General features: G+C 44.3%; 1 protein-coding gene across 1 annotated transcript; it reads left to right on the top strand.

Annotated features, from left to right (window-relative positions):
- The first annotated feature begins 1,159 nt into the window (after window positions 1-1,159).
- Window positions 1,160-5,559, top strand: LOC147611169 (putative serine/threonine-protein kinase At1g01540). The gene is made up of 7 exons (XM_086785831.1): window positions 1,160-3,028; window positions 3,122-3,226; window positions 3,371-3,493; window positions 4,456-4,626; window positions 4,714-4,843; window positions 4,957-5,166; window positions 5,255-5,559. The coding sequence occupies exons 1-7, from the start codon at window positions 2,211-2,213 to the stop codon at window positions 5,285-5,287; spliced, it is 1,590 nt and encodes a 529-aa protein (XP_086641957.1). The 5' UTR covers window positions 1,160-2,210; the 3' UTR covers window positions 5,288-5,559.
- The last annotated feature ends 7,390 nt before the right edge of the window (window positions 5,560-12,949 follow it).

Below are 12,949 nucleotides of genomic sequence, written 5' to 3'. Positions count from 1 at the left end.
GTCCTCATTATCACTTACATTAAGTTGTGGCATTGAAGAGTAATGATTTGGGTGCGATAACAATGGACAATAGATATGAAAGCCTAGATCTAATGTGGTTGCTAAGTCAAAAGCTAGGGTTTATAGGTCCCTACGTGGGTGGATCAGGCTATATGGCAGTGAAGAGCGGACTTATTCAGCCAATCAACGATGTGGTAGGCCCAAACACAGGTTCTGTCTTGAGGCCCCAACAATAAGAATATGAGGAGTGGTGGAACTTGTGATGGACAAGTAAGATTGTCTATCCATTAGAGCCTGGAACATCCAAGCTCATTACACTCAAATTAGAGCCTGGAACATCCAGCTCATTACACTCAAATTATTAAATGGTTTGGGGAACGCTTAACACACAATAAATGCATGGTCACCCCTTTCCAAATCTTGTATGTTGATCTGGTTTCTTCATTTGAGGGCCTTATTTCATGGAAAATCAATAAAACAGTGGGTGCAAAACTTGGGGGGCACGAGGGGGCATGGAGAGGGTACTAAAAAATACTTATATATATATATTTTTGGAATAAACATATCGTTTCTTGTATGTTACATTCTTTTCAAATGAATACTTTAAGTTAATAAACTGCCAACTAATAAATAGTACACCTTTGTAACAGCGGTAAGATTATAAATGGACCTAATTAAAAAAAAGGTCTCTTGTTAAACTCAAGTGATAACATACATTTTTTTTTAGTGATCACCTCAACCTAGAGACATTTTCCCCGAATAGCATGTGGAGTCGAGGCCGTCCGATTGGGTTCTAGGCCTAGACAAGGGATTCCCTTTATAAATTGGGCTTCCTTAGGAGCAACATGGCCTTGAGACATCTTTACCGGAACCCTTGGATTTGGGACAGAAGAGAATGCTATAAACCCTCGGGTGGTTTAGATAAACCCACGCCCCACTCAAGGGGTTGCAAAACCGCACGACGAGGGGTGCCTCCAGATTGCACACGATGAATAGTGAGTGGTTGGTCTCTCCCTTAGCACTACAAGAATTACCAAAGGGACAATAGGTTCCCTTCTTGAGCAGACTTTACCGTTAGGCAACCCACCATTTCATGTAGACTACTCACTGAAGTTACAAGTGTCAAGAGGTCAACACCACAAAACTGCCAGCTTTTCCAGGATCGAATGATCCGCAGCAACACGTAGCTCCAACCAGGGGCAGCCACTTCCCTCTCCGCCTGCTGACCTTTTTAGATCCAAAACATAGTCCATGGTATCTACGATCCTAATGATAAACCCCCGAGTCCAGTCTCCCCCTCTCTGTGCAAGGGCTGCGCAGGTTAGCATCAAATGCCAGAAATTGAGGAAAAAAATGTAAACAGCAACCAAGAAAAGAGGAGAGAACCCTTTTGTCCATTTGACAATTGATGGGCCTCTCGCCCCCCTCTTTTTTTTTTTTTTGTTTTACTCTGTGTCGGTACTCTCTCTCTCTCTCTCTCTCCCTAGCATAGTCACTCCTTAAAGGCCCCATTGTCCTGTTTCTACCTGCATCCTCAGATAATTGATGAGAGCTGACATCAAAAGTAACAATTGCTTGTTATGGACTTCCAAACAAGGGGCTTTTGGAGTGATTATAGAAGAAACCCCATCTCAATGATCTCAGTAGAATACTGGTTATGTAAAGGTATACTTGAGCCGCTCCCTTGCCCCTCTTCCTGCCCTATGCAGCTTCCTTCTCCTGCTAGTGTCTTTCCCGCCTATATTTTGAGGTTGCAGGGAATGCTCCACCCAAATTTTGAGATGAGCCAGATGACTGTTTTGGAAGGAGAACTGAGCACGGATTGCATCAGAATTTTTAAAGGGGCTAATCGCCCTTCCAGGTCTGCAATGCAACACAGAAATGCCAGGAGATAGCTTAGAGCAGCACATTTCCATTCACGTACCGATGAAATTGTTATCGGTGTAGGATTATGAATGCTGAATTAGTCAATTAGGATACATATATTAGCTTGTGGGCAGTGCCCAAAACCCCTACCGCATCCCTGTTTTCTTCAGTTTGGGTCCTTTAAGGTAGATTATAACACCCCATTTGCGTTAACACACTAACCAACCCAATCCTTGAGCTGATTATCTTGTTTTTCTTCCTGTTCGCAACGGTTTTTGTGGGTGGTACCCAAAATAATCAACCCTTCAACCCAACTCTTAGAAGGCTTGCTTTTGGCTTTCATCATGGCAAGCGGCTTTCTTGACAGTCAATTGTCAGAGAAGACTTCGATATTTGGGCTAAGGTTATGGGTGGTTATAGGTATTGGAGTTGGGGCCTTCATTGTCCTCATCCTGTTTTTGCTCTCATTATGGCTAAGTGCAAGGAGCAAGTCCAAGCACATATCATCATCAGAAAAGCTTCCCTGTGTCATGATACCAACAGTCTCTAAGGATATCAAGGAAGTGGTAGTTGATCGCCCTCCGCGAGCACAGGAAGGCCACTTGCTGTCTGCAAGTGAGATTTCAGATGTTGAGAAAGAGGTGGTCACCTTTGGGTATGCAGACACAGGAACACCCAATTTCAAGATTGTCAAGCGCAAGCCCAATGTAGAGCAGGGCTATGTCATGCAAGATACGGGTCATGTGGTCATGGAAGTGGTGGGCAGCAGAGATGACAGTGGGGACTGTGTGAAACAAACACTATGGAGGATGGTGGATGATGACAGGAGGTCTGATGCATGCAACACCACAAGTGTGGACACTGCAGCTGCAGAGATTGAGAAGACAGGGCTCCTGGGATGTAATACTGGCGAGAATAGCTCTCTCGCAAGCGGGGGTTCGAGGTCTGGGGACTCTTCCTCTGCTCTGGTTGTTGCCTCCACCACAATGCCGGAGGTTTCACAGTTGGGCTGGGGTCATGGGTATACTCTCCGTGACCTTGAGGTTGCCACGAATCACTTTGCGGAGAGCAATGTTCTGGGAGAGGGTGGCTATGGGATTGTGTATCAGGGGCTTCTGTCTGATGGTTCTCTCATAGCCGTGAAAAACTTGCTCAATAACAGGTCTGGTTGTCCACTCTGTTTGAATGCAACTCTATGGGTCTGATCATGTGGTCTATGTTCATGACCTTGTGTTATGGTTTGTCATGATTGTAGGGGCCAAGCTGAAAGAGAATTCAGAGTAGAGGTGGAGGCTATAGGCCGTGTACGACATAAGAACCTTGTTCGTCTTTTGGGGTACTGCGCTGAAGGCTCTCACAGGTAACTTATCAAGTTATAAAGCACTGCCAGTAAGTAGTGGAATGCTAATTAACCTGAAATTAAGCATAGCCTATGCCGTCCATCTCGGTAATGCTTTTTTTGTGATTGGCAATGTCTTAATTAGTGTTTGATGTTCTCTTTCAGAATTCTTGTTTATGAATATGTTGACAATGGGAACTTGGATCAGTGGCTTCACGGGGCATTGGGAGAAGACGACCCCATTCCATGGGATGGACGGATGAAGATAGTTCTTGGAACTGCGAAAGGGTAATCTATCTCTTGATAAGTTATTTGTCAATGACAAATAATACCCTGTCCTCTTACCTTACATTGTGCCAAAAAGCTCTATTTCATGTGGAAATCTGCCTGTGGGTGTAATATTACAAGGTTGATTTTGATTACTTACACTCAGTGGGGTGGTGGAGAGGCCAGCCTTGGTGATTGTAGAGCAGAGAGGCATCACAGCACTCTAGAACATCCGTACACATAGTGAGAAACAATAAAGGATGGCTTAAACAGTATACAACAGCCTGAGGTCCTTTTGGTATCAATTCTGAAGCTCCCTCCTATTCGTTGCTCCTGCTGCTATAGTGGAAGGGTTCTGGGAAGCCCGCTGATGGGGAGTTAATTGGGAATGAGCTCATGATGGTAGTCATGATGATGACGATCATGACGAGGACGACGACGATGATAACTAAACGATGATGAAGATGATGTTTAATCAGACGAAGTATATGGGCACCGCCTTTGTGTTTGGAGTATGGCAACTTGTTGTATTTGGACTCTGTTCAGTAGGGCAAGTTGAATTTCAAGTTGGAATGTATGACCCTTGTACTTCCTTTCTCTCAAGGTCTAGTGGAGGGAAGGTAGATAATTACCTTGGTGGAGCCCTGGACTCAGATTCTGAGGATGAGATGCTTTTATACATGGCTGCTGGAATATTTGTGAACCATCAAATGTTCCCCTTTGTGATCCCCTTCTTTTGCATTTAACATTCTTCCTGGATTAGGCCTTGCCATTTAATGTAAAATGAGACCTAAGCTTTAAGATTGTATGCTCATTGAAAGGGTCTCTACATTGAGCCCTCTGTGTGTCCCCAGAACATAGCTTTCTAGGGGTTGGATGTATTTTCTTTGGCATAGAGTGTGCTCAAGCTTTGGTTGACACTGTGTGCCTTGAAGTAATTGAAAACATGTTGTTTCTTTTGGCACATGTGACCCCTTCTGCAGGCTGGCCTATTTGCATGAGGACCTCGAGCCTAAAGTTGTTCATCGCGATGTTAAGTCGAGCAACATCCTGTTGGACAGCAACTGGAATGCCAAAATCTCAGATTTCGGTCTGGCAAAGCTTCTAGGTGCTGGGATAAGCCATGTCACGACACGAGTGATGGGTACTTTCGGGTAAATGCTGCCAAAACCACCATCTTTACACAAGTATGGCAGTGTGGCCTTTATCTTGAAGGCTAATTTTGCTCTTCTTTTGTCTAGGTATGTTGCACCTGAATATGCAAGCACAGGTTTGCTGACAGAGAGGAGTGATGTCTACAGTTTTGGAGTTCTTATGATGGAACTTATCACTGGAAGGGACCCAGTTGACTATGGCAGGCCAAGTGGGGAGGTATATGCCCGTGGTCAAGCTCTTCTACTGTGTTTGTAATGATATGATGTTTTTTGAGTCGCTTATCTGTATGTATGTAGTGACTTATAGTGGGTTGTTATGGCTTTGTGCAGGTGAATCTGGTTGATTGGATGAAGAAGATGGTTGGGAGCCGGCGCTCCGAGGAGGTGGTCGACCCAAAACTCACAGTGAAGCCGTCAACCAGGGCTCTCAAGAGGGCTCTGCTTGTGGCTTTGAGATGTGTGGATCCTGATGCCCAAAAGAGACCCAAAATGGGGCATGTTCTATACATGCTTGAGGCAGATGATTTCCCATTCCGCGATGTATGGGGGCCAACCCCAACCTATCATATGCTTATAGTTTACAGGCTTCACTTCTTCTTATCTGACAACATTCATTTGAAACTTGCAGGTTTGCAGGAATAGCCGGGATGGCAGACGATAATATAAATGCTGAAAACCAATACACTGAAGCTTTCAAATCGAAATAATTCACAACCTTGACCGTATGCAGTGGAAGGCATGCACATAACACCGGGAAAAGAGTGAGCGTGTCCTGGAGGAAGGACGTTTGTACATATATTGTTTGATGCATTATTTATGTGAAATATGACATGCTCACCCATAAACTTCACAGATTTATATTGCAAACAATGTGATAGGATGGTGGCATTTTGCCATGGTGTTGGTTTTCCATTTAAATGATTTATTAGTGAATTTATGGCTTCTCTCTTCAAGCATGTGTGTCCCTCCTCTGTCTGTCTCTCTCTCTCCACGGGTGTAATTTGGCTTTATCAATCCCTTCAAGACATTTTCCCACCATCCGTCCTAAATGTAGCTTGGGCAAGCATTCCTAATTGGGCATAAATCGGCATAGTTCGTTTTTGTCTTCTATAGCTTGGCCATTTCAGCATGACATCAGGACAGATTCATGAGACATGTCTCTTGCAATCTGCACGGCCAAGTAAACTGGGCCATGGGAAACCCCCCTTATTACTCATCTAAGCAACAACCAAAATGAGCAGCCAACAGTGCCCCCATCATAAAAGATCACCTCTACTTAGCCAACTGATCCATGACAAAGAAAGGCATCATTGCCAGATGAACATTTCATTGTAATCTTCCAGCTGAACTCCAGAACCTGCATAGCCTACAAAGCTTTTAACCCATCTGGTACTCCCCACCATAAAAGAGTACCCAGAACCCTTACCAAGTGAACCACTGCACCAATCAACCTGAGCACCAGCGTATCAGGGTACCGATGTCCAGACCAATACAGTAACCAGCATAGCCACATGCTCAATGTACCAACAGAATACTCAGCCGCTAGACCTCTATAATATCCACTGTACAATCCCCATGTGAAACCAGCTCTTCTACAGCAGAGGGGGATCAGTGTAGAGAGAGAGAGGTCACTGATGCCGGAAAAATAGAGCCCCTCTCTCTGGTGCTCTCTTACACTGAAAATAGAGCATCTCTTCTTTTGTGCAGGACTAAAGAAAGAATTAGCGCCTTTGCGAAGGACGCTCAATAAGCTGTTGGGCAGCGACTTCACAAAAGGTGGCTCGAGTCTATAGCAGCGCCTTCAATAAGGTCTACGTTGTGACCGGGGCAGACGTTTGCTATCTTTCTAGCATCGCCCGAAGCTAACATGAGCAAGGAGGAGGGAGGGGCTTTCTTCGTGGGCAATGTGAAGCGTAGCTCCTACTGCAGCCCACGACTCTGCTCCACATTTGTAAGCAGCCCGTCCTCACATGCCTGTCATCGAAACAAGACAAGACCAGGAAGACCTTAATCAATGTTGACACAAGCATCAGAAGGGGCCCTTCACAGCTAGTTTTCACGATAACACAACTGATCTGCAGTAGTTATTTTCGAGAAGCTTGTCCTAACGTGGGCAATTACGTAATGCATAACATGTTAATATGTATTATGTATATGCATGTTCAATAATAGGAACATAGCAAGTAACTCCTTAGCGAGCAGAGTAAGAGCAACACAAGAATATCTATATGGAGATGTAACAATTTGCTATGTTCCACTTCCAACACCGAAACAAAGGGAACACAAGGATATTGTTATTTGCCTTTTTTTTTTGGGAAAGATATTATTAGTGTTGGAAGACTTTAGAGTTATGAAGTCTTTACAAACTGATATAAAAAGAACCTATGACTCCAAGCCTATTCCAACTCATATACACTGCAATTGAGCAGTTTACATAACATTTCCCATCTTTCATCCTCCAAACACAAACGAGGATTGACTCCAAGACACATGATATCCCAGCTGCATGCATGCAATCATCATATCTTCAGTGGTGTAGCCTTTGGGAGGAGGAAGTCTTTCCAATATATACTTGCTAGTCCACACCTTGACCACAGGTCTGGTGCCCAAAGGATCCTCAATAAAGGCCACAAATGTCTAGATGGGGTGCTTTTCTTTGAGGTACCATCTTTTGGTCTTTGGCCTAAACTTGGGAGGCTTGATCTTCAAATCATAACTTTAGTGGTGTAGCCTTTGGGAGGAAGTCTTTCCAAGATATACTTGCCAGTCCACACCTTGACCATAGGTCTGGTGCCCAGAGGATTCTCAATAAAGGCCACAAAAGTGTAGATGGGGTGCTTTTCTTTGAGGTACCATCTTTTGGTCCATTTCTCACTGATTTCCCTCTCCGTGGAATGGCAAGCCAACGGTCTAAAGTAACAGACTAGTTAGGCAATGCCGTGGGAGGCATGTAGCCACTTGCCAGAGCTTCTGGATTCGAACACCATCTCTAGAGTGGTCATGGAGACACTCAGAACACCGCTCCGCTTTGGAACTCCACACTCTCTCGCTCTCTCTCTCTCTCTCTAGTGCACAACATCTTTATTAAAACAGAGATACAACACTCAGAGAGTAACACAGAGACATAATGAATGGCAACATTGCTCTTTGTTTTCTAAATTACTTCTGCAATCATTGTAGGATCATTACAGAGCAACTCGACACAAAGACTACTACTTCCTAAGGACTATGACCATGTTAGACTTCACATTATTGGTTGACAACTACTAGTTGTGAGCTATTTGCAGCATGAACCCTCCTGCAACCTCGTGAATCTTCAAACTCATGCATGCTCGAACTTGCAGCAGTGATCAGCCACCATCCTTTTAAGCTTTGTCTTCTTGATTCTGACAGCGGCTATTCTAGTGGTTACAGCCTGCCACCTTCACATATGCAGTATTGAGGTGGTGCTCACAACATGGGAGGTGGTCCGAATGAGCGCTTTGTCTCGCCACTGAGCCATTGGGTGCAACACCTAGCACGCTTGGCGCTGGAGCATCTGCTCTGGAACCTATTCCCTTGACAAATTTATCTTTAAACTTTATGAACATTTTCGGAGGAGTATAGTCCAAAATGTATACATTATCTGAGTAGGTGGCATGCTTTTGTAGCCTCTTCAGCCTTGTTGCGTGCTCTTTTGAGCACCTAAGACCTCTGTTATTTGTCTGCGAGTCTGCAGGTCAAAAACCCTTACCACTATTCGGAGTAGGGTGTACTTTAGAATTTCCTTTTCTGCCATGGGGATAGGCCTCCACTTGACCTATGCGGCTTCTTCGTATTCTGTTAGATGTTCTGGAAGTGGGCTTTGTGTCTTTCTGTATCTGGATCTCTGGAGCCCCACTTCCAGACATCAGCGTTGGTTGGTGGTTATATCCTTGGTGGCATCATCTTCCTTCCTTCCGGAGTCTAAGAGAACAAGTATTCAGAGCATGGATGCTTCGGAGGAAGGGGTTTCCTGGTCTTTATGGACTTTATTCTGTCTCTGTTCTGAAAGTATGTTGGCAATTCTTTGTTAGCCTTCAACAATTTTGAGAACATTACATGGGAGGCTTTAAAGAATGGATTATCTGTGCTGGCCCATGGGGCTGCTGAACTGTTTTGCTAGTTTGTCCTTCAAGCACTCATTTTCTTTGTTTAGAGCTTGGTTGGCATTCGTAGTTTCCAGAACTCAACTAGCAGCTCTCCACGCTCTTTCCTTAGCACACTGGCCGGTAGCATCTTTGGGTTGTCCACCATGGCTAATTCAGCATCAGCCTTCACCGCCTGCAAGTTCTGCTTGTAGCATGGCGGCCTCTTCTTTTGCTTCACGGAGCTCCAGCTTCCACTGTAGTCTGGTCTTCTGGGTCTGTTGTACCCTTTTTGCCATTGGACACACCTCCTCTATCTGCTTCTGGAGTGCTATCTTGTACTCTTCCCAATCTCCGGACCTTTCTCTTTTTAGTTGAGCTTCATTTTCCAAACAGTGCTGCATCTCTAATTCTAGCGCGTTTAGCTCATTGATTGTGTCAATTTCAAACTTTGTGCTCCTCTTGAGCTTTTCTTTGTATTTTTCTTCTTGTGTCTTTGTCTTCCATCGCCTCTCTCAAAATATCTGCATACTCTTGGGAGGGTGTGGCATCCTGTAATTCTTGGTGTAATTCCTTATTTCTTTCTACTAGCTTTTTAGCCTCCTTCTCCCAATGAGCTACCTTCCAAGCAGTGGCTTTCAGGGCTAGAACCAGGTTCTCATCCTCGTCTGCTGCATGCTTGTCCTTTATCGAAGTACTTGGTTTGGGGGACCCCTGGCCTGCCGGCTGCTACTGTTGCTACTGTTGTTATTGTTGCTACTGTTGCTACTGTTGTTATTGTTGCTACTGTTGCTACTGTTGTTATTGTTGCTATTGTTGCTCTTTGTCTGTGTCATCATCTTCGTCTAGGTCATGGATGACCTTTTGAGCCTTACAAGTCATTTGTTCCTGAATTTCGAGGAGGGCTCCCAGGACTTGGTCCTAGACCTTGCTGAGTCTGGCCTTTGCTGTTTTAATGATGCTGCTTTAGCATCAAGCAGAACGCACATGATCTCTTCTTCTTCCTAGGTCTTCAGGGCTTGGACCTTTGTCTGGGCGACCGCTAATGCTGTTGTGCTCTCTAGTACTTCTTCTTTTAGCCCTTGGATGGCATCACCCCAAGCCTTAGCTGGCTTTTATGCTTCAGCTAACTCTGCTTTGAGCCTATCCACCTGAGCTTTGGGCATGTCTTTCTCACAGGTGAGGGTTCTGATCTTCCCTTCACTTAGCTCTTTTTGCTGGAATAAGGCCTTTTCTACTAGAATGAGCTTCTTCTGCATTTCTACGTTATGCTGAGCCATTACATGAGCTTTGCTCTCTAGGTCCCTGGCTTTTGTTGCAACATGTTTGAGCAGTCCATGTTATTGCTGATTCAGGGCGCACATTTGATTGATGGTGCTCCAGGCCTTCGACTCATATTCCTCTACAAAAGCAAGGGAATGAGAGAGGATACTCTGGGCACCATGGTCATCAACCCTTTGTTCTGGTGTAGTTGCTGGGTAGGGAGGTGTGCCTCTAGTTCTCTAGGTAGCTTGGGGATGTGGCTTGGTCCTTCCTACATCTTCTGTGCCAAAGCTGCCACCCAAGGCTGCAGTTCTGGTGGTATGGGCAGATTAGCCCTTGCGGACAACTTCCCCTTTTGAACTTCTTCTTCTCTCTTTTTCTGTAGTTCCTCTTCTTTCCTCTTTCTCTCTTTCTCTCTTCCTCCTCCTTCCTTCTCTTTTATTCTTCCTCGTTTTTCCTTTTCTCTTATTCCAACTTTTTCTTCTTTTTTGCTTCTGTGGCAGCTTCCTGTTTCTGTCTGTCTTCCAGTTGTCTTTTTCTTTCTTCTTTTGCTTTCTGCTTCTTTACCTTGTCTGGGTGAGGCAGCAGCTCTTCGTTTACTCTGAGCTTTCTCTTCTTGCTGGCCTTTTGGGTGATTTTGTGCCACTCTTCTTCATCATCTACATCTTCTTCAAAGAGCTAAAGGTCACTCTGGGGGTTTTGAGGATCCTCCAGCTTTGTGGTGTGGTCCTTTCGCATAGGATTCTCTGGACCTGAGATCCACAGACCTAGTGTCTTGTGCGATTGCCCTTAGGTGTGCATGCACCACTGTGGGCTATTTTTCCTTGGCCCATGTGGCCGCACTTTTTGCCAATTTCTCCTTGTAGATGGTAGCCCAATTGATCTTCTCTCCTGCTTCTACTGCCCTGAGCAGCCTGTAGTTCTTGTTTAACATATCTTCTAGCTTCCCCTTGAACATTACATTCTATAAGAAGAAAATGAAGTGCCTTGCCTGGTCTCATCTGCCACATCCTTTACTTGATGAGCCACGGAAGGCTTCCTGCCATGCCAAGCTTCATAAGGAGTTTTAGACTGCAAGGCCTTGGTAGGGCATTTGTTAAACACATAGTTGCCTCTAACCAAAAACCATGAGGTAAATCTTGGGCTTTCACCATACATCGTGCCGTCTGCATGAGAGACATGTTCTTCCTCTCAGCCACACTATTTTGCCAAGGTGTGTATGGCACTGTACATTGATGCCTTATGCCTTTTTCAGCCATATATGCATGAAATTACTTGGACATATACTCCTCCCCTCGATCTGAAGAATGAAGGATGCCAACTTTACATTCACATGCATTTTCAGCCATGGATACAAAGTACCTAAAGCACATAAAAACCTTTGACTTTTGCTTTAATGGATACACCTAGCTATATCTGGAGTAATCATCAATAAAAGTGACGAAGTAGAGATATCCCCCAATAGATGGTGTCCTCATAGGACCACATACATCACTACGTATAAGCTGCAATTTCTTAACATCTCTCACGGATTCATCCTTTGGAAATGATGCCCGATGCATTTTACCAAGAATACACCCCTCACATACATGTCTAGCAGGGGTCTCAAGAGTTAGCACCTCAGACATCATATCATGCCTTTGAAGACGTAACAAACTGCCATAATTCAGATGGCCAAATCGTGCATGCCATAATTCTGCATCACTCATAGCATGAGTCATAGAGAATGAGCAAGCATCATGCTGCAACTTCTCCATCTTGTATAGGCCATGAAACAAGGTACCTGAGACAATGATAGAATAACTATCATTTCTATCCTGAATTGTACATTTGTCATCCATAAATTTCACCATCAAGCCTGACAAGGCTAAGGCTAAAACTAACAGCAAGTTCTTCTTAATGCCTGGCACATATAAAACTTTAGAAAGAGTAAATGTGCCCCCATTTGCAGCAGTGAGCACAACTCTACCAACTCCTTTGACAGGATATGAGGAACCATTTGCACATTTGACGATTCTTGCACTTGGGACAGATTCCAAAGATGAGAACAATTTTTTTTGTGAAGTAATGTGCTTACTAGCAGCACTGTCAAAGTGCCAAGCATCTGATTCGGCCACTAACATGCATACATCATGAATAGAAGGGTCATAATTGCAATGTATAGTCTATGCCCAATCATCTTGAGTAAAACTTTTAGATTTCTTCTTCTCTGCACCACTCGGTGGTGCAGATGCATCAGCCACAACCATGCCTGATTCTTTCTTTGTCTCCTTTATGTAGCCTTTTCTTGCCCTCATTTATGTAGTGCCATGGTTTCCTACAAATAGTGACACTTGCCCTTCTTTTTAGGGTAATCACCTTCTTTCTATGCATCCTTACTACCTGAGGATTCTGATTTTGGCTTATAGCCACCATGCAAAGAAGCTTTACCTTTGTCTTTCTGACTGGCAACAAAAGCTTGGTCACCAACTCACATAACAGATCTGTTTTGCCTAGACTGCTCTTCTTGCAAGAGTACTGAAACCATCTCATCAAATGTAAGGGAATTTGGGTAGAGGAAAAACTCTGATAAGAATCCAGCAATGTCTTGAGAATTGTGGGCACCAATGTACTATCACGATATATCTCATCCACACTAGCGAGCTGCTCCTTAAAATCTTTGATATTGGTCAAGAAGCTGTCCATTGAGTCTCCCTCATTCATGTGCTTAGGCTCCAACTGTTTGCGCAGATATGCAACACGTGCTTCATTGTGCACATGGTATAATGGAGGAAGTGCATCCCATGCCTGTTTTGAGGTCTTACATGATCGAATATGAGGAATAATGCTTCGCTTCACAGAAAGTGCAAGCAATGCATGTGCCTGTGCATCTCTTCTATCCCATCTCGTTTGAACAACAGTGGGAGGCACTAGTGGTGCATGTGGAGGAGCCACATCTATATTAGATTCTACTT

Source organism: Cibotium barometz, chromosome 48, assembly GCF_041138505.1.
Source record: "Cibotium barometz isolate CiBa-2024 chromosome 48, ASM4113850v1, whole genome shotgun sequence".
NCBI classification, from domain to species: domain Eukaryota; kingdom Viridiplantae; phylum Streptophyta; class Polypodiopsida; order Cyatheales; family Cibotiaceae; genus Cibotium; species Cibotium barometz.
The sequence above is the reverse complement of the archived record's forward strand: the minus strand, read 5'-3'. Positions and strand labels throughout refer to the sequence as shown.